The sequence below is a fragment of the Drosophila nasuta genome, chromosome 2L (genome assembly GCF_023558535.2).
Source record: "Drosophila nasuta strain 15112-1781.00 chromosome 2L, ASM2355853v1, whole genome shotgun sequence".
In the NCBI taxonomy this organism is placed as follows: domain Eukaryota; kingdom Metazoa; phylum Arthropoda; class Insecta; order Diptera; family Drosophilidae; genus Drosophila; species Drosophila nasuta.
Window position 1 is genome coordinate 23709327 of NC_083455.1, and position 20914 is coordinate 23730240.

The 20914-nt window shown below is 37.0% G+C and overlaps 5 protein-coding genes across 9 annotated transcripts; 2 read left to right on the forward strand and 3 right to left on the reverse strand.

Annotated features, from left to right (window-relative positions):
- Positions 1–143: 143 nt before the first annotated feature.
- LOC132783602 (probable serine/threonine-protein kinase DDB_G0278665) lies at positions 144–13456 on the forward strand. The gene is made up of 6 exons (XM_060788869.1): positions 144–294; positions 1576–2874; positions 11197–11358; positions 11421–11579; positions 12428–12706; positions 12775–13456. Exons 2-6 carry the CDS (start codon positions 1687–1689, stop codon positions 12892–12894), a joined length of 1908 nt encoding a protein of 635 aa, XP_060644852.1. The 5' UTR covers positions 144–294; positions 1576–1686; the 3' UTR covers positions 12895–13456.
- LOC132798991 (transient receptor potential cation channel protein painless-like) lies at positions 5629–6759 on the reverse strand. Its single transcript, XM_060811083.1, has 3 exons — positions 6699–6759; positions 6211–6596; positions 5629–6147 (listed from the first exon to the last, which is right to left on the reverse strand). The coding sequence occupies exons 2-3, from the start codon at positions 6559–6561 to the stop codon at positions 5629–5631; spliced, it is 870 nt and encodes a 289-aa protein (XP_060667066.1). The 5' UTR covers positions 6562–6596; positions 6699–6759.
- On the reverse strand, positions 7573–8887 carry LOC132798995 (transient receptor potential cation channel protein painless-like). Its single transcript, XM_060811095.1, has 3 exons — positions 8706–8887; positions 7692–8162; positions 7573–7638 (listed from the first exon to the last, which is right to left on the reverse strand). The coding sequence occupies exons 1-3, from the start codon at positions 8865–8867 to the stop codon at positions 7573–7575; spliced, it is 699 nt and encodes a 232-aa protein (XP_060667078.1). The 5' UTR covers positions 8868–8887.
- A 98-nt stretch (positions 13457–13554) lies between the features above and the next one.
- Positions 13555–15695, reverse strand: LOC132783607 (lysophospholipid acyltransferase 7). The gene is made up of 6 exons (XM_060788879.1): positions 15380–15695; positions 15197–15323; positions 14952–15144; positions 14609–14760; positions 14177–14553; positions 13555–14115 (listed from the first exon to the last, which is right to left on the reverse strand). The coding sequence occupies exons 1-6, from the start codon at positions 15589–15591 to the stop codon at positions 13716–13718; spliced, it is 1461 nt and encodes a 486-aa protein (XP_060644862.1). The 5' UTR covers positions 15592–15695; the 3' UTR covers positions 13555–13715.
- A 78-nt stretch (positions 15696–15773) lies between these two features.
- LOC132783614 (phospholipase A1) lies at positions 15774–18478 on the forward strand. Of its 5 annotated transcripts, XM_060788893.1 has the most exons (4): positions 15774–16197; positions 16389–16618; positions 16702–17036; positions 17102–18478. In XM_060788893.1, the coding sequence occupies exons 3-4, from the start codon at positions 16982–16984 to the stop codon at positions 18220–18222; spliced, it is 1176 nt and encodes a 391-aa protein (XP_060644876.1). In that variant the 5' UTR covers positions 15774–16197; positions 16389–16618; positions 16702–16981; the 3' UTR covers positions 18223–18478. The 5 variants fall into 5 exon arrangements, with proteins under 5 accessions (XP_060644876.1, XP_060644895.1, XP_060644884.1 ...); XM_060788912.1 differs by lacking the exon at positions 16389–16618; XM_060788901.1 differs by lacking the exon at positions 15774–16197 and having other exon boundaries at positions 16239–16618.
- The last annotated feature ends 2436 nt before the right edge of the window (positions 18479–20914 follow it).

The following is a 20914-nucleotide window of genomic DNA, read 5'->3' on the forward strand; positions in this document are numbered from 1 at the left end:
ACACACGATACGAATACGCAAGTGCCGAAAACTTTTGGTCAGCCCCTTATGCTCTTTGCTCATCTCAGGGCTCCCACACGTGTAGTTGAAACCGCTCGCGAGTCGCAACGTTGTCGTCAGTTGAAAAGTGAAGCTCGCGCTGAGCCGACGGAACGCAGCGAGAGCGCGTTGTTAAAAATTATAAACAGTAGAAATACAGTGTTTGCGGTGCACCAAATTTTTAATTTAATTGACGCCTGTTGCTGCTTGTTCGTTGTTGGTTGTCGTTCGGTGTTGTAGTTGTAGTGTTTGCTGGTGTGTTTCATTTCTATATCTTGTATGGTTAATAAACTATAATTATCGAATATTCAAAACAATATACAAACAAAGAAAGATAAGAGTTGAGACTTCAGTCGAAAATTCCAACAAAACAGCAATGATGGCAATAACACGAAACACGTTCAACAACAAATTGCATTAAATAACAAAACCAAAAAATATACGCACACAAACGCAAAGGGTAAAACATGTTGCAAACGAATTTCAAGCATTAAAACTTGATTCCTTAGTACAAGACAAAATAAAAAAGCAATGCATTCAAAATATTAAATGCAACTTGCATTAACCGCGGTGTAAATGATGTGTGTAACGAATATCGGTGTGTATGTGTGTGTGTGCGTGTATACCTGCGTGCGTGCGTAAACATGGAAAGTTAATAATCGAAATCTGAATTTTGGTGTTGTTGTAGTTCATCAAGTTTTGTATGTGTGCTTCGATTGTCGATTGTCGACAATGTTGGGTGTCGTTATTTGGCCTTTTTATCGGTTTGCGTTTGCGATCGAGTTCGAGTATTTATTTAATTTGTGCACAGTTTCAATATTTATTGTCGGCGTGTTCCCTTTTATAATTGCAAAAACAAAACAAAACAACAAAGAGAAAGAAAAAACTGAGCAAACACAACTCAGGGCTTTTATTGCCGAAACGAAAGATAATGAAAATACACGTAAATTTTTACTTACGTGCATCTTATATTTAAAAGTACTTTACACACTGTTTCTTGTGTGTGTGCGTGTGTGTGAATAATGTTAAATTGTGTCTCCATTCATAGTCAAAAACTCAGCTCAGTTCGATGGCTCAACAAACTTTAAATAGCAACAGCAACAACAACACATTTTAAGCGAAAGTCTCCGTCGCCTTGCAGACAACAACAATAACGCAACAAGTGTGTCGACGCGACGTCGCACACTGTGACAAGTCTTATTTGTGTTGTGCACGAATATACAAATAATTTATTGCAGTTATTTATTTTCATTTTATCTGCTTTAGGATAATGAAATCCAAAAGAATCTTGCAATGTGCTTCTAAGATTGCTAAAGCAAATAATTTGTTGTAAAATTACACATTATCAGTGTGTAATTAGAGATGGCCGCATCTCGCACTTAATGAGTGTTTAATTTTTTTTTCTTTTTGGAGAGAACAATCAAAAGAAATCTGTTTATTTATTGGATATAACACAAATGTGTGTGAAATAATAGTATAATACATTTAGGGAACTCATAAATAATTAAATAATAATAATTTTTTATTAAAATCTAGAGTAGTCGCGACCATCTTTAGCTCAAGTGTTGCTAACAAATTCGCATTGATCCACTGTGACATTATTAAAGCTTTGGACGCCGTTATTTGCTGGCGTGGACGAAGCGCGCAATGAATATAAAAAGTTACACAAACGAAAGTTTGCAAGTGGATGACGATGAAAAGGAATCAAAACTAGCAACAACAGCGACAGCGGCAACAAAAACAACAAGAACTACACACAGTGAGCACAAAGAAGTTGGCGCTAGGGCAGCTCACGTTGTTGTTGTGGTTGTCGATGAAGCAAAGGCTGAATTACTACACAACCAGCAACAGCAGCAGCAGCAGCATCACAACAAAGACAAAGCTTATGTCGCAACAGCAGCAACAACAACGACAGCGGCAACCGCGAATCATTTAAATATTGAAGCAATTGAAAAAGCAGCGTCGATGGTAGCAATTAACAACAACGACGGCGACGGCGACAACGACAAAGACAACAACTGCAGCAACAACAACAACAACAACAGCAGCAGCAGCAACAGTGGCTGCAACAAAATTAAGAAGCCGCTGAGGCAACGAAGAATATCGCTAAGTGAAAACCACAACCACAACAAATACTCGCACGACAGCAGCCACAGCAACATTGATGTACAAACATTTACCAATACAAAAGAACTCAATCAAGTCAATTTAAATTCTTCGTCAACAACAACAGCAACGTCGCAATCGTTGCTGTCGACCTCACTGGAGGCTGCGTCAGCTACAACAACAACAACAGCAGCAATAACAACTACAAAATCATCTTTAGCTACAGCTACTGTTGCTGAGATATCGCAGCAGCAGCAGCAGCAACAACAGCTGATTATGTCGCCAACTGCTGGTTCGTCATCAACAACCCCCGCCACAGCAACAACAACAGCATCGAGTGCTGTTCATTTGCGAAAATCACACTCAACGCCGGCTCTCAAATTCGCTGGCAACAGCAGCAGCCACAGCAGCAGCAACCACATTGTTGTAGAGTACGATCAATGTACGATCAACAACAACAACAACAAGAACGATGGCTGTAAATTCAAAACGCAAGTTGAGTCTGCGATGGAGGCCAGCAACATTGCCATTAAGGATGTTGCTGTCGCTGCGCACTTGAAGCGACAACAGCAACATCATCAACAGCCACTGCAACACGAGCAATTGCAACGCCTCAATGGCAACAACGATAGCAACAAGTGCAATACAACAATAGATGCCACAAAGCCAGCGACACCGGAATCATTGCGATTCGGTTGCACGCACTACAAACGACGCGCCATGTTTGTGGTAAGTCACGAAACCCGATAAACCTCATCAATATGGTTAATATAAGATATCTTTACATATAATTATAGATTTGTTTACATTTCTTTAAATAGTCGCTCAACAATATCTTGAGATTAATACTTTAATGATTAAAGAAAAGATTAAAGATGAAAAGACTATTAAAGATTAAAGTTGAATCCATGATAGTCTGGCGAGTCTTGAACTCTTTTAATCTTTACTTTACAAAGGTTCGCTTTATAGACAACTCACAATCTTTTTTCTTTGTTGCCATGGATCTTTTAATACTAATTTCGTCTTAGTTCATTGAAAATGGCATTTGATTGTAATTTGAGTAGCAATCAAAAGGCATCAGTTAATCATACTATTATAGTATTTAATTCATGCACATTATGGATTGCTGAAACCAATGTTGGGCATCGTATATATCGCTTTGATATTGCCATAGCACGTGGCAAGCTAATGGAGGCGCCTCGCTTTGTCGGCTTATGGTTATCGTCTTCGTGGCACTTTTCCTGAAGTCAGCGTTTTATTTTATTTTATTCTATTTTTTTTTTTTTTTTTGTTGCCACCAAAACGAACATTTCAACTTATTTATACGTTTCTAAACAAACAAAGTCCCCGTATACAATCAAACACACACACTCACACTCTGGACTGGGGGCTACATTTCTTTTGTGGCTGCATAATTTGAGTTCAATTGGGAGAATTAGTGTTTGCTTGTGAATTGTATTGTACAACAACAACAATAACAAAAACGAACGAAAAGGCTGAGAATTATAGTAGATAAAGCAACAACAATTTACACTAGATATCTCAACATTATCCCCCTCTTCTCTTGAACTTAACTGACTCACTAGAAAGAATTCGACTGCATCATCCATGAAAAGCGAACGCCCATTTAACACCTTCCCATTGATCCCATTTAAATTACGACCCTTTATCATTTTATTGTTGCTTCCAATATTAACGTTTCTTCTTTCCATCGTGCGTAAATAATACGAAATGTGTTTTTTAACCGTTATTGTACAACTTATAAGCGAAACATTTTAGATCTCTAGAATGGAAACATTTTTGAGTTAAATGCTGGGAAACTTAATTGAACATAACATGAAATTGGGCAATTAACGAACCTATTTGTTTCGTCATGTTTTCCGAATTTAATGTTGATATTCGAATTAATTGGAAATTGTATTTCGTTTCGGGTTGATTCACAAATAGAGCATCATGAGGGTTTCCGAAATAATAATGGAGTCAGAGATGCATGCCAGCATAATTATTTTATTTTTTGTATTTTGTAATATACAAACATAAACAAAGGGGGGAAATATTACAATACGATGACTTTACAAGAATTATTTATTAAAAAAAGATCTACAAAATTGTAATGTTTTTTTTTATTTTAGCGTCGCTTTTGCTTTTGCAAGTAAATTCGAACACATTTTCACAAATGTAATTGCTGTGAATATTTTGCAAATTAGTCATAAATTGTGTGTCAAATAAATAGTTGTTGCATTTGGGTTTTACAATCGTTTAGAAGAATATTGAAAAATGTCACGCAAATCTGTCTTTGATAGATCCGAATTCTACGAAAAAGGTCGTGCATGCTTTTGTGTTGTGTGTCTAAACGTTCACTAACCCAATCACTAGAAGTAGAAGTTGTTTCTCTCAGCACAAACATTCATTCATTTGTTATTGAATCAGGTGAACTGAATTTCGAATGCGTAAACGTGTGTTAAAGTCGCTATAAACCGAGCAAAACCTTGGTTTCCATTCCGTGACTATCGAATGGAGACGGAAAAATGAAACGATTTAAATATCTCTCCTCTTTTTCGTGTCACGATCGAAGCGCTTCTCTAGGCAATTACTTGTATTCAACTCGCAGTCTCTGGGAATAGTTTATCTACAAAAACTTTGTTTGCTCTGTCAATTCATCAGCCGAGTAATTATTGCTAACAATTTTACTCAATCTAAACAGATGTAAAACATCTGGAAACATGTTCGGAGGGTTTTCCTCTGTGTGGGTCTATTTCAAAGTTATGATTGGGGGGAAAATCAAAGAAACCGGATCCAAAGGGACTTTACAACTTTATTTTTAATACTTTTATTGCTCGCAATCAGAAAAATGATAATTTTCGCTTTTTTTTAGACTTTATGCCGAAAATATTTACATAAGTTTATCAAGCTTCTACGACTGGGATTTTGCTCGACGAAATTAAAGCAGAAAGCGTCAAAAATCTAATGAATATTTATGCAACAAGTATTAATAAGTTTTCTTAATGTGTTACAAAATACCCATAGGGTAGAAGGGTATTATAACTTTGTGACGGCAGGAAATGTATGTAACAGGTAGAAGAAGGCATCTCCGACCTTATAAAGTATATATATTCTTCATCAGCGTCAACAGCCGAGACGACCTAGCCATATCCATCTGTCTGTGGTACTATATCGATATACAAAATATACCATTTTGTATATACATATTTAGTATTGTTGTAGTATTTTTTGTATATTTTGAAACAAATACCGCAATATTTTTTTGGTTTTATTCAAAATGGGTAGTGGGTATCTCACAATCGAGCACACTCGACTGTAGATTTCTTACTTGTTTTATTCTTATTTCTTTGTTTACGAGAAGAGATGTATTAATTAAAACTACACAGTATTTTAATAAGTTTACATGGTTAATTAAATACATATGATAAATAACTTTGTTACTTTAACAGTTAAATTCAGATTCATGTTTTTAAGATTATTTTATTTTGTGTGCCGAGTTTCTTGTAAGATAGTTTCTATACGCTTAATAGTCTCAGTCTGTTGCTTTAAGCTAATTTGAATTAAGTTCATTTGATCCTTCATCGCAATTTCCAATTTTCTTTGAAAATCTGCTCTATCACTATTCAGCTCTATGTTCTGATTGGTTTGTTGTTCCTTGTTCGAATTTTTCTCAGCAATTTCAACTACACGTTTAAACGAATTATAGTCAAAGTGTTGAGGCATTTTGATTCTTCCGTAAAACGTCCTTTTTGGGCTAACGAAATCAATAGCATAATCAGTCGTGCCTTTATCGGTGGCATTAACTTTGGTATAGTAAAAAGTCATCTTTAGCGGATATTTAAATTTTTGTATCATAATCTTCTGCAACTTATTATAAGACGGCTTCATCCAAAACGCATTTTTTTTACACAAATCCCTTATTGTAATCGTGATGTCAGAAGGTTTCATTATATTGATGCGATATATGGCTCTAAAAATTTCCGCTTGGGATTGAATCAACTGTAAGATTTGAGATTTATAATTAAAGAGATCTACAAATAATGTAATTATTTGCAAACTAACCTGAATGTCGTTCAAGGCCCTCGCGACAAGGAGATTAAATAACGAAATTCCCACGATGATGATAAACACAAATAATAGAAGATATTGCCCTAAATTTTTAATATTAGCACCGCTAGCATCATATTCTCCAGTTGACATTATAAATGACTTCATGACTGCTGAGCTGAGGGCATCAAAATTCAAGCTTAAAGTATCCGTGGCATTCGTGTTATTCGTGGCATTCGTGTTATTCGTGGCATTCGTTGTCTCCGTTGAATTTCCGAATTCTATATGGAAACATACTCCAAATATAGCAACCACCAAAATTAGTATGCCCGATTTGATTACAGTGTTGATCACCGCAAAGAGCATCCCAAAAGGTTTCGCTATCCATGCTACGGGCAGCACTATCATGAAAGAAAAAAGCTTGAGACATGCGAACAGCAATAGGAATGTCTGAATATGAATGTTGTGTTCGTCTAAAAAAATGTAGGAGAGTGACGTGACACCTATTGAGATATCCAGCCAAAGAGGTGCAACATCACGAAAGAAATGCACGTAAAATATAAAGATGAGACCGACCAGAAAGAATTCAATACCCAATAAATTCAATATGATAAAAAAATAATATGTTTAGAACGTAAAAGGAGATTTGAAAGTAAAATAATTTCGAGTATGTGTGCCACTTGTGAGACAGAAAGGTCGAAACCATTGGATGGTTAAGTAAATGCCTCAGACTTTTAGAGTCACTAATATAAGAGACGGTCCTCATATCATCATTTGAGTTTTTTTCATTTCGATACTGGGAAATATTTGAGAAGTCCATGATAACGTTTTCATCATCATCATCCATTTGAATACAAGAGTCCAAATGTTCTTCTAAGATTTCGGGTTTGATGTTCTTAATGGGCAGCGTTGTGTAGTCGCTCCTCATGCCCATGTATGCTCCATGACGTAGCAGCTCTCTGACTGCTTCATCATTGTGCCTCAAAGTTGCATAACTTAACAGAGGAAGTCCCTCTTCATCTGCAGCACTAGCGAGACCATCTTTGCTCTTTAGCACCACTTTTAATAGCTCTATTTCTTTTATCACGATAACCCACTTAGCTAACTTTACATAATCGACTTGTAGTTTTGGTGTTTTTTAGCACGTCTCCTAAGACATCTTTGCCAAAAGCCATTGACATAGTAAGGAATTCATAATTAAAGTCCTTTGATTGTAAACTTAATATTTGGCGTAGAACATTTAATGCATTTTTATCGCCCGTCGCGTAGCTCTCAAATATATTATACATATAGTCATTATCGAAATCGGAATCCTTTTGCCTAGATATCATCACTTCAAGATTGTCTCTTTTAAGTTCTGAATGCTTTTTCATATGATTAGTTTCCAAATAGATCCACGCCTCTTTGGCAATTAAATCCGCTGATGTATATCGCTGAAGCAGTCTGTAGATTAGATCGTATTTATCATTTGGTCTCAACTCTGTGTTCTTCATCACGTAACTCAACGGTACTTCCCCGGAATCATCCATTGCATTCACTTCTGCGCCATTTAGAAGCAAGAGTTCCATGCACTCACGAACTTCACTAGCATTGTCTGAAGTTAAATGGCTGGCTAAATAGTTGAGTGCTGTTTGGTTTTGGTATTTATGATCTATATCTTTTATAACAGCTTTTTCGGATACATTTTTCTCAGGCAATAATTCAATGGATTCCTCAACTCCAACAGCTGAGGAGCGATCGACATTACTATTTTCTACATTTATTGTCACAGAGTTGTGGTTAGAAGTTCCCGTCTCCTCTTCCTTATTATATGTCTTTTTGATTGTTTCGGTAGACATCTTCTCATTTTTCCTTTTTTTGTTAGTCTTGTCTTTTTCTTGCTCAAAATTAATTAACAGATATAAATTACTGAAATGCAAAGATTCGGCAGCATAGTTTATGGCAGCTTTTCCAGTCTCATTATTCACCTAAAATTAGTGTACAAAATTATTATCGGTGACATAACTCTTATAACTTAAAAGAAAAATTATTACTCATTGAAACAGAATGAATCACAAATTTAACCAATAAGATGCTGGTATAGTAACATACATATTTATACTTTTAAACAAAGGCTACCAAATCTCAGGTATATTAATTAAATATATTTATATGTATATATTAACATATAAATATATTTAATTAATATGTTTCCCAACTATCAGACCATTAGCTTTTAAATTATATTGACAACTCTTTCGGTCAGTTCGAAAAGATAATAAAAAGAATTTTGAAGTTTGATTAAATATTGTTAATGGAAACAAATATTTTTCGAATAAGTCAATATTTGAATAATTGGCAGCAAGAAAAATCATTTTAATTCGTTAGTTATTAAAAGTTAAATCTGATTATTTTTTATTTAATTCGGTGTTCACTAACTTTTAATAGACTAAATAATCGTATCATACAAACAATTTTTCCTTTAGTTAATTGTAAATAAGTGATGTACTTGTATATCTTTGAGTACTTACGTAATTCCTATTACATCCTTTTTGTAAGCATAGTTTTAGGAATTCTGCTCGGTGCGGTCTTGATAGCAAATTCTCAAAAATTGGTGTTAAATCGTTAACTGACATTTTATTAATGGCTTTCGCAAACTCTGCGAAACTATCCGCCTCAATGTAAGACTCCATTTTTCGATTCGTGATTTTCTTGAATATTTGAAGTCTAATATATTAATATATCATATATATTAAGGATATTTATTTTCAAATGCACAACAGCAAAATAACAATGAAATTTACTGATATGTCCGACTCTTTTGAAATCCTATAGTATACTAGTCAGTTTCACCCTCATTTTCAACTCAATCAAAAAAATATATAATTATTAAAATGAATTTGCAAGCTTTTTGACTTACGATAAGCTTTTATTATTTGATCCACATATAAAGTTATTTCTTGTGACCCAAACCAAAAATTCTGTTTTTATGCCCGCTACCCATTGGGTAGAAAGGTATTATAATTTTGTACCGGCAGGAAATGTTTGTAACAGGTAGAAGAAGGCATCTCCGACCCTATAAAGTATATATATTCTTGATCAGCGTCAAAAGGCGAGACGATCTAGTTATGTCCGGCTGTCCGTCCGTCCGTATGAAACTATTGATCTCAGAGACTACAAGAGATGAAGCTATAATTTATACTTTATATGTTCACTTTTATATGTTCAAAAACGCCTATTTACTAGGGGTCTTAGTTGCTTTGGCAGACAATCTGGTATATATTTTGAATGTGGTACTTTATCGATATACCAAATACACCATTCGGTATATTTTTAGTATTTTTGTAGTATTTTCGGTATATTTTGAAAATAATACCGCAATATTTTTGGCTTTTATTCAAAATGGGTAGCGGGTATCTCAGAGTCGAGCACACTGGACTGTAGCTTTCTTACTTGTTTTCGTATATAAATGAGAGCATAAGTTTCGATCGAATGACACATACTCTTTCTTACTCTGGACATGACGCGCATACAGAAAAATGTATACATTGAAATTCATTAATATTCATTTAGGGTTATTGAAAATGACTTTGAGTACAAACATTGCATAACTCTTTTGCTATGTTTATAGTATTTGGAAAGAAGTCGAGCTTTCCTTTCTACAATGTAATGCTTATAGAAAGGCATACATTTTTGGTTCTTTTATTATATTAATTTATTATTGAAAGTGAATCGAATTTTGATGCAATATTTATAGTAAACATGCTTGATCTATGACTTCCATAAACTTTACTACTTTCGATTCAGTTTCATGCCTTATTTGAGTCCTTACTTAAATACGAAATCAATTAAGGTTCTCACGGGTTTTGCGTTATTATTGAATTGTGTTTAAATTGAACAATTGACAGCGTTGCGGCCTATCAATTGAGTGAGAACTTAAGATTGACAAATAAATATAGTATTTATTTATATTCCTAATTAATATACACATATTTAGAATTGTACTATAGATATTTCATGGTCATCTCGTTTGGCGAATGGGCGTGTTCATATTATATTTTTTTTGCTTTGCCGTCACAGTTGTTGTTGGAGGTCGAGAAACCAGATTGAATGTCATCGCGGATTATTTCACTGCGGTTTTGATATTTGAGGTTTATTTTGTATGCGATTGTAACAATTTGGCTAGAGATTTGAAACATTTTACAAGTTAAATACGAACATTTAACAAAACAATTAACACTCGTCTAATGAAGCGACACGTCACTATTTTGTGGCCAGTTGCCCGCCACAAATTGGCCAGTTTTAGTTTCGGTTTCGATTTCGGTTTCAGTTGTGATTTAATTAAGTTTTATGGTTCGCTAAATTGAATTGTGTCTGCAATGTTTATGGTTGCGCTAAGTGTCGTATACGCGATGGCTCGTATTTCCTCTTGGGACATTCGGTCACGTACAACGTGCCACATGTTGCTTCTCTTCTTATACCCGACAAAAATTGTAGAAGTTATTTAAGAAATCCTTTTGTATGTGCAATAACGCCTACTTACTACGGGCCTTAGTTACTTTGGCTGACAATCAGGTATATTTTGATGATTAAATATATATAATATAAATTGCTGTAGTAGTTAATATGGTATATTTTGAATAAATATGCCACAAAAATACTAAAACTATACCATATTCAATCTTTGATATTTTAATATAGTAGTTCATAAGGTATATTTTGAATGAGTATACCACAAAAATACTAAAATGATTCCAACTGTAATCTTTGGTACATTAATATAGTACTTAATATACAATGGATACTATTTGGTATATATTGAGTATTTTATATTATATATAAATTTGTTTATAGATTAATTTGGAATATTTTTAAATTAATACCACACTGTTGTGCTTTTATTCACAGCGGGTATCTCACATTCGAGCACACTCGACTTTCTAGCTTGTAGCTAGAAGCTAGCTAGCTTTCTTCTTTTTGTACAATCGACTTGGTATTAACTTGTGATACTCTCTCTTTTAGACGCCGTGCTGCAACAAGTTCTACAAATGCCGTTTCTGCCACGATGAGAACGAATCGCATCACTTTGATCGCAAAACCCTCACCGAACTCATCTGCTCCGAGTGCAACACGCGGCAGAAGGTGCAGGAACAGTGCGAGAATTGCGGCGTGCGCTTTGGCAAGGTAAATCTCTTTAGGTATTCTCTATAGTTAATAATCTTAATAATCATTATCTTTGGTTTCAGTATACTTGCCTCATTTGCAACCTGTTCGATGATGCGGACAAGCAGCAGTATCATTGTCATGGCTGTGGTATCTGTCGCATTGGAGGCGCCCATAATTTCTTTCACTGCGAAGTGTGCAACATGTGTCTGCCGATACAGCTAAAGATCGATGGTCATAGGGTGAGTAAACAGCGTCATATCTTTAGCAGCCAGTTGACAACAGTTTTACAGCTCTCAATCTTTTTCCGCTTTCTTAAGCAGCAGCCTAAGACAATTTAAAATTGCCTGTTGAGGTTTTTAAACAAGTTTTACAAGAAATGTCGCCAATATTTAAATATTTATTCAGCAGATTCTACTATAAATCTAAAACACGTTTCAATAGGATAGTTAAAAGTAAAAGGCAAAACTTGGCGACAAATTTTTAAGGCTGAATTCAATTTGGTTGACTATATTAATGTAACAAATCAAAGAGATTCATAATGAGAACGTGAGATAACAAAACTAAATCATTTACATATATATTTACTTTCATATTTGTAACTGATTCAAACGAAGAGATCTTAAATGATTGTTAAGCCTAATGCCCTTGAATAATTTTATATAAATTCTCAGTCCACAACTATGGCAACTTATTTGAGAACAGCTTTTAATGCTCTTAGACCGAAGCCTTTGCTTTGTAGCCCTGACACTGACATATATGTGTGCGAAATATAAATAGATTGTGGCAACTTCAAAATATTGAAATTAATGCAGACTGTGCAGAATCATTTCTCAAACCGGTTTACTAATTGAGTTTTGCACACAAAATCCAGTTTAAGTAGTTTGCTGTTAACGTGTTGAGCACCTAAGCTCGATAGCCGAATAATTGCAAATGGTACTCGATGTTCTTGGAGAGACAATCCCCTAAAACAAAAAAGAATAAATATAAAGTAATCATTAATCATTTGCGATGGAAGATAAAGTATTATTAGATGGCATGGAGTAATATTTATTTATACCCAAATGTTTTTATCTTCTCTTTTTTGCAGTGTGTGGAGAACATATCACGATCGCATTGTCCGGTTTGCTTGGGTGACATTCACACATCGAGGATTCCATGCCACATTCCGGACTGCGGCCATTTGCTGCACAAGATGTGCTTCGATCAGCTGCTCGCATCGGGTCACTACACGTGTCCCACCTGTCAGACATCACTGATCGATATGACGGCGCTCTGGGAGTATCTCGATGCTCAGGCTCTACGCATGCCTGTGCCGCTCAAATATGAGAATCAACGTGTGCACATCTTCTGCAACGATTGTCACAAGGTAACAAGAGTTGAAACACATTTAACTTAAAGCATTTCACGATTAACTTATTCATCTTTCTTTCGCAGACTTCTAAAACCAAATTCCATTTTATTGGACTCAAGTGCGTGCATTGCGGCGCCTACAACACCACTCAGGACGTGAAACGTCGCCTCTCCTTGGTCACCGATGAGCCGACGACCGCCTGACATTTAATTTATCCCGCTACAGCAGCAACACACACAAATAGAACAACAACAACTAGAAAAACAGCAACAGGAAATCTCTTGCCATGCTCCACATTTGAAGAAACTAAATTTCTGAAACTGAAATCGAAACGCATTGAATTTAGACCAAATTCGAGCTGGTATCGAATATATATAAAGCATATTAAACAAATTCATACATACACACATACAATATATACATATAAACTACATTACATTACCCTTTAGCTTATGGAGATCAATTGGTGCTCAATTGGTTTTACAGTATTTTTCGTTTACCTAGCAACAGATTTACAAACAAAAACCACAACTGCAACAAATTCATCCACTCGAATTTTTTATTAGATTTTTGCCTGTATTACAAACTCGAATTTTGAATTGTCTCTCAAAACTATTAGCTCAATCTCAACATTAGAAATCTCTGTTCAATTTTTATATTAATCTATACACATAACGATGTTTAAGTTTGTCAATAAATACCATACAACGAAAGATTAAAGATTGCTTTTGGGCTATGATTATAATAAAAAGAAACTTGCATATGTTTTATGGTATTAATTAATTAAATTAGTTAATAGATTTAATTAGAATCCATTTGAATGTTCACAAAATAGTAAATTATACATTCGTATTGAAATTGAGTACAGTAAAAACGATTAGTATAACTTTATTTAATTATTACTTTTCCCCTTACAACTACAGTTTACAATTTGATTAATATCGGCATAAGATAGTGGACTAAAAGACGTAAATATTAATTGCCATATTTTACTATTTCAATAGCTGATATTTCCCCTTTTTAGCTATTGCGCCTTTTGCTTCATTTCGCTGGCATCGCCGGCTGCATCAGCAGCTCGCTTTGCTCGACGTTCAGCTGCCTTCTTCAGTTTAGTTAAATAGAGACCAAGAGCCACTAGCACAGCCCAACTGATGTAGCCAATGTGATAGACAGAGCTGTAGAAACGCCAAATACTGTCGAAGGAAGAGAGCAGGAAAGCGGTGCCCAGATAGCTAAAGGCCCACCATTTGCATATCCAGAAGAGCACATCGATGACGGTGCGACGCGTGCCAGTGGCATCCTTGCGCACCAGCTTATGCCACATATCCTCGAGTGGCACATAGATGGGTGCGCCCATGATGCAGAAATAGTGTCCCGGTCGGAAGCCATGCCAATAGGCTGAGCACAGAAATGTGGCCAAAGTTCTGGGCGAAAGTTAAGATAAACATTAAATTGAAGTATAGAAAAGGTAAGTTTATTAGTCACCTGTATTTCTTGATGGGGAACAACTTGTAGACATTCACAGCCAGCCAGTATTGAACGCACACATTCCAATGCTTCATGCCCTCACGGAATGTCCAGCAACGCTCAACATCCCCAACGCGAGTATTTACAATCGTGGTAAAGTTATAATTGTGCTTGTCGGCATCACGTTTCAAGTGCTGATAACGTTTGCGCGGCCCTTCGCCATTGGTGGCATCCGCCTCATCGGGATACGCACCAAAGCCAGCCATGGTGCAGACGCATTCGCTCAACGTGAGTCCAGTGTAGATGCGTGCACGGAAGATGAAGAATGTGGGCCACACGTACAGCAGGCGATAGAGCACCGAACGATCGTTATAGAACTCATCACTCATCGCGTACTGCAAAAAAAAAGTAGTTAATAATTGATTAACTGTGCTGTAAATGTTAACATACGTCCAGAGGCCAAATGTAATTGGCCAACAGATAGAGACTGCAATAGAAGCCGGCCCATTTCAGCTGCTCGATGGTGGCCTGTACACTGGGTGCATGATCCTTGAAGGGCATCTCGAAGTAGTCGCGATATGTGCGATATCTATAGTAGGGACCTACAATAATTACACATGCTGATTACAGACACTTGAACTCTTGTTTTACGATTACTACTGAGTCTATAAATAAGCTGTCGCGCTATCGTTAAAAGCGCAGCCAAGCGAGACAGTGGACTTTAGACACCACATATCGAATGGCATGCAAACTTATGTATAACTCATTTCAGTTTAATCAATCCCACACTGACCTGTAAGTATGCCCACATAGTTGAAGCTGTAGAGCAGAATCTCAGTGGCTGACAGTTGCTGCAGCTCCACATCGTAATCGGTGATCTCGATGCTCGGCTCGCTGTTCACATCGCGCTCCGTATTCTTCTCCTGTTCGTCACGGGCACGCAATCGCTTCCAGGCAGCGTTTCGCTCAAATGCAATGCCAGAGACCTACATTGAAAAGGTTTTAGTATGCAACTAGTGAACATTATGTAAGTCTAACCTTTAGTGTAAGCAACATCTGTATCATGTTTGTGTGGCCGGGCACGGCGGGCAGGCCAAAGAGATACACGAGCCTGAAGAAAACAAGGTAGCCAAACATGACACCAAATGTGACCAAGTGGCATTGGCTGCAAATCAATTTGGTTACTTTTCAATGTCAACTACATATCATTGCATTGTTTACCTGGGATGCACGAGGAGGACACATACCGTGCCCAGGGCCACGGAAATGGCGCAGTGCAGACTGTGGAAGCCCGAGACGACGACAACCACTAGAATGCCGAGGACGGAGCAAAGGGTTTTCCGTTGTGTCTCATCGCGAATTTTCTTCACGTAATTGCCGGCGCCAATACAGGCGAGAAGACAGATTACGTATATGACGTCGTCAAGGCTCATTCTATTGATTTTTGTAGTAGCCGCGACGTGCGGCTATCTGACTACGGAAGATTATTGATATTTACTATTCGTGCTTCTTCTTACGGCGGGGTTCGTTGATAACAACAAAGGGAATGTATATCGATATATGTGTGTGGAGTCGTGGAGAACTATCGATGTGATTTTGCAGCCAAATAATTTTGTAAATCCTTTTATTATTAAGTACTAATTTTTTCAGTGGAATTCTGTCGTTTTGTTAATTAAAATTAGAGCTGTCTTCAATCTGTTCTATTTAATAGCTGTATGGCGGTGTGTTTATACGTATTATTTTTAAAATACACTTTCCAATACTGATAGGGAATACGAAACTTCCCAAACCTGGTCACACTACCCCAGTAATTGCGGTAAATTTGCAAAGTGCGTGTGAAAAGTCGCGTCATTGTGAACAATATAAATATTTAGTGATATTCTGATAATTCTGACATAATCTAAATCATGTTTTTCTCAACAACATGTTGCAATTGTCCGACTTGTCGTATTTCGTTCAATCAAGAGTATTTTGCGAAACTGCGAAGTGGAAAATGGAATAACGGAATTTTTACACCAAGGGAGGTGGAGCAAAGATTAGTAAGTGACAGCAGTTTCAAGCTTGCAAAATACCGAAAGCGCATATGAGACTTTTCAGTATTTTTATGCCTTTAATTAATCGAATAGTTTTCGCGTTGCCAACCTGGTCAAATATTGTCGCTCCGTAAACTGTGTTAATGCGTTAAAGCTGCCTGCTACAACACGCGAAATACAAATACGTTATTTTTCAGCCTAATGAAATCAATTGGAATTGGAAATTACTATTATTTTCTTGGTAATAGATGAATATTGAATTGAAATCAAATAGATGTAAGCAGTATTAAAAATGCAGTTGTTAAGTTGACTAAGGCAAGAAATGACTAACTTCTTGTTAATTAATTATTAAAGCGGCACGCGATCTTTGCGTCATTTGTGGCATTTCTTTAATAATCTGACGCTGTTCGCTTCAATAATTGCAAAAGTAAGCGAACTTACAATAATTATACGTATTACAACTCTAACATTTATGATAAAAAATATTAATTGTTGCAAACTCGTTCTAAGAAATTCCCACACTACGTCATGAATCTAGCATGGAACCGGTATTGCATAGAGAACGCGACTTGCGCTTGGGAAACGCGTGCCAATTTGCTACTTTACGCATACTGTCGATGGGGTAATGCCTCGATGAATGAGGTGTTACTAAGTGATCTGGTATTGGAATTGATGGGAAAAAGTTCTACGCTTGCAGAATAATGTCATATAAAAAGCAAGCGAAGTGCGCTGAACTCAACAGAGTCTATTAGACGCTTCACTTGACAAGTACTGCGATCTATTGTAGCTGATGAAGATGTGGTTCGATATACTTACTATAGTGCTGCTCCTTAGCACAACTCAAGGTAAAGTCAAATCAAGATTCCTTATTGTAATAAGCAACTTTTAATAATTTTTAATCTTTGTGCAGCTCAAAACGACGCAAATCCAAACGTGAGCTATGAAACGGAGATGAAGGAATTCATGTCCTTGTTTCCCGATCCCAATGAGCCTATCGATATCAATTTTCGTAGCGCCTTCGAGGAGGACGAGTCCGACGATATAGTGGCCACCTTGGAGGCGGATGAGTACGAGGGCGCTGAGCGTTGCGAATGGAATAAGTGCGACAATGATTTGAGCGAACCGAGTGGCATTCGCAGCTTTTTCGATCTGGGATTCATCAAGAAGATTGCCCACAATTTGAATCCGTTCGCCAACGCCAATCATCGCATGCTCTTCTATTTGTTTCGACGCTCTTCACCCGACTGCGGTCGCCAGCTGGATTTTAGCAACAAACGCCGTTGGCGTCGTGCTGGCTTCAATAGTTCGTTGCCCACCAGGATCATCATACATGGCTGGATGAGCCAGTCGCGTGGTTCCTTCAATCGTGATGTCAAGAATGCATATTTAAAGCGTGGCGACTTCAATGTTATTGTCGTCGATTGGAGCGCCAGTTCGGCCAACATTAACTACTTCTCAGTGGTGAAGCTAATCGAGGAGTTTGGTGCCCAACTGGTTCAATTTACTCGCGAGCTGAATCGTCGCTTTGGCGCCAGCTACGATGACATGTATCTGATTGGACATTCGCTGGGTGCCCAGATTGCCGGAGCAGCTGGCAAACGCCTGAAGCCGGAGCAGTATAACACCATTTTTGCCTTGGATCCGGCGGGTCCCAAGTTTCGACATCGCAGTGCCGAGTTTCGCATCGATCCCACCGATGCCAAGTATGTGGAGTCCATGCACACCAGTGGCAACTTTGGTTTTCTGCGGCCCACAGGAGCGGCAACCTTCTATCCCAACTATGGTCTCTATCAGAGCAAGTGCTTCTACTTGGGCTGCTCGCACATTCGCGCCTATCAAATGTTTGCCGAGTCCATCAATTCACCCGAAGGTTTCTGGGGCACACCTTGCACCCGGGACAATGGCGATTGGCAGTGCGATCAGAGCCAGCGTCAGGCTTACCAAATGGGCGGAGAGCCGTCCGTGCAGAAGGCTGGCATCTACTACGTGAAGACCTCTTCCAGCGATCCCTTTGCTCTGGGAAGACGCTAAGTCTGTCTGTGATCCTCATCTGGGAATACAACGTCAGTAATATAGTATTTATCTATACTTTTTCACATTTACTATTAAATCTATTTTAATTTGCATAGCTTATTTTTGTCGTATTTTTAAGCTAATTGTTATATTAAGCCTAAAACTGTGATAAATATTTGAAAACAACTTACTGTACTTTGTACTTAACAATCTAAAAATTTGTTATTATTCATATAAAATATTATTGTTATTTAATAGGCAAAATATGTATGTAAATGTAACTAAATCATATAAAATGTAGTTTCTATATATGTAAATTAAATCAATTGTCAAAATTACGAGCGGCAAAGAAATGCCATTTTTGGGAAAAAATACCAGGCGAACAGAAATCAGCAGCAAGCAAAAGTGCAGAAAGTCACTGGCGGACAAAGCTTTTTGATGCTCCTCAAAGCTCAGATCACTCTCTCTCTGCTTAGTTGCTCAGAGAGCAGACTCCCGCTCTTAGGATCCACATACGAGAGCGTACGTTCTGAGAAATTGACCAATGGCAGCGATGCATATGATAATAAATCCACTTCCTACTCTATTATGTTCGCCTGGTATTTCAGTTGCTCCACGTTGTATTTTACCAGTGATACTTGATGAACTGCAATAAAACGACGAGCATTTTAATAGCTCTGTGTGTGGAGAAATTTACTTGCTACTATGTTATGTTCGCCTGGTATTTTGGTAGTTGTTGAATTGCAACAAAACAGCGGAGTATTAACAGAAGCCCTTAGCAGAGGCAATTAACAGCGGGCTTTAATAGTTCGACTTAACATAACTCCAAAAACTCAGAACACTCTCTCTCTGCTAAGTTGCTCAGATATCAGACTCCCGCACTTAGGATCCACATACGAGAGCACACGTCCTGAGAAACTGACCAATCACAGCTAGGCATATTTGACTGCATTTATAGAGAAATCCACTTGCTACTCTATTATGTTCGCCTGGTATTTCAGTAGTTCCACGTGGTATTTTGCAGGCTGTTTTCATTTAACTGTAATAAAACAACGGAGTATTTTTAAACAGCCTTTTAATGGCTGCATTTTTCAGTAAATCCAATAGATACTCTATTACTTTCGCCTGGTATTTTAGTTAAGAATGCTTTGTATAAAATTAAAAATGCATTAAATTGATTTGCTTTTTTAGTAGTTTTATTTTCTTTAAATGTGTGAAAGTGAAATTACAATTGGAATCTATTTTCAATTGAATTCATCTGATTAATAAATCACACTTTGGCTATACTTGTGTTTTGCAATTCACCTTGGATATTTCTGCTGTTTGCGAATTGAATGTGAATTTTAATTAAAGACATAAACTTAAGGTACTCGCAAGTAGAAGACGAAGGACTACGGCGACCAAGGACTTGCGCTAAGGTTCTAAGCGCAAATGCAAATGTTGTCTGGGCAATTCAATCTTTGGATCTGTGAAAAATGCGAGTTGTGCAGGGCGCTAATTGCAGCAGATAAATACGCCGCAGAGCCATAATTACGACAGACAGATTACGGGCCGCACTTAATTGTCGGCCGTAAAGTGTGTGTGTGTGTGTGTGTGGCCCGTATCTTTGAAGCGATGCCGTTCGCGCCGTAATCCAAGGCAAACGTAAGGCAAGACTCGGCTCCTTCTCGATTTTAATTATTCGGCGATGCCGTTGCCTCTCATGCCAACGGTTTCTGCATATTCATTGGCTGCAAGCAACGTTTTGATTTCCATTATAGCCATTTTACTAACAGTTTTCTCCCATTTTTTTTGTTTCTGCTCTACTGGGGAAAGTTTGCTTGCAATGTGGCTGCTGCGATAAGCTGTCCGAATGGGTTAAGAAATTGCCAAGGTATTGGGAAGCAGCACCAAAGATGCACTCATAAATCCCAAAATGTACCAAAAACTATTTTCAGCCCGATAACAGCGGAGAAAAAACCTGAAAATAGTACATGCAAATAAATGAACGTTTAACAACAAATTCGCTTTTAATATGCGTTATGCTAGAGCTGAAGAAAAGTTGCTATCGAATAAAGCAGAAGAAGTTTCTAAGAGTTTAATAGTTGTTAGTGATCGCTAAAGGAAAACTGTAGCTATTTATATATTTTATTGTTTTCTTTGCTTTTAAATAAAACTGCAGCAGTTGCTATTAGTGATCACTGGTCGAAGACTTTGTTTGAATACAATGTAAATTTTAAGCAAAAGAAAATGTTAGTTGTAGCAACTTCTTATTTACTTTTAAAATCAACAAATTTTCCTTTAGTTTCTCGTAAGGAGTCCTTTTAGTTTAGGTTAAAATTCATTTTTCTTATCTGTGATATTATAGTTTGCTTTTGTTCCAATCTTGCACAGATTCTTCACTTAATAAATATAAAAATGGGAGAAAAACGTCTGTTTAACGTTTAAGTGGAAGAAGCTGCTACTTCTCACCAAATCTATAGCAGAAGTTAAATGGAAGAGGTTGCTACTATTGTATTTACATAGGCAGAAGAAGTAAAGCATCATAAAAACAAAATTTTTTTTCCGTTTCACATTATCGTCTTCTCATACATACATATGCATTAGAGCAACGTGCTGATGATCAATAGCAAGTGCTTCTGCTTAACTGTTAAACAGAAGAAGATGACACTACACTGCGACATATTCAATATTGTAGCCACTTCTGTTTCACTCTTTCCTTCGGCGTGCT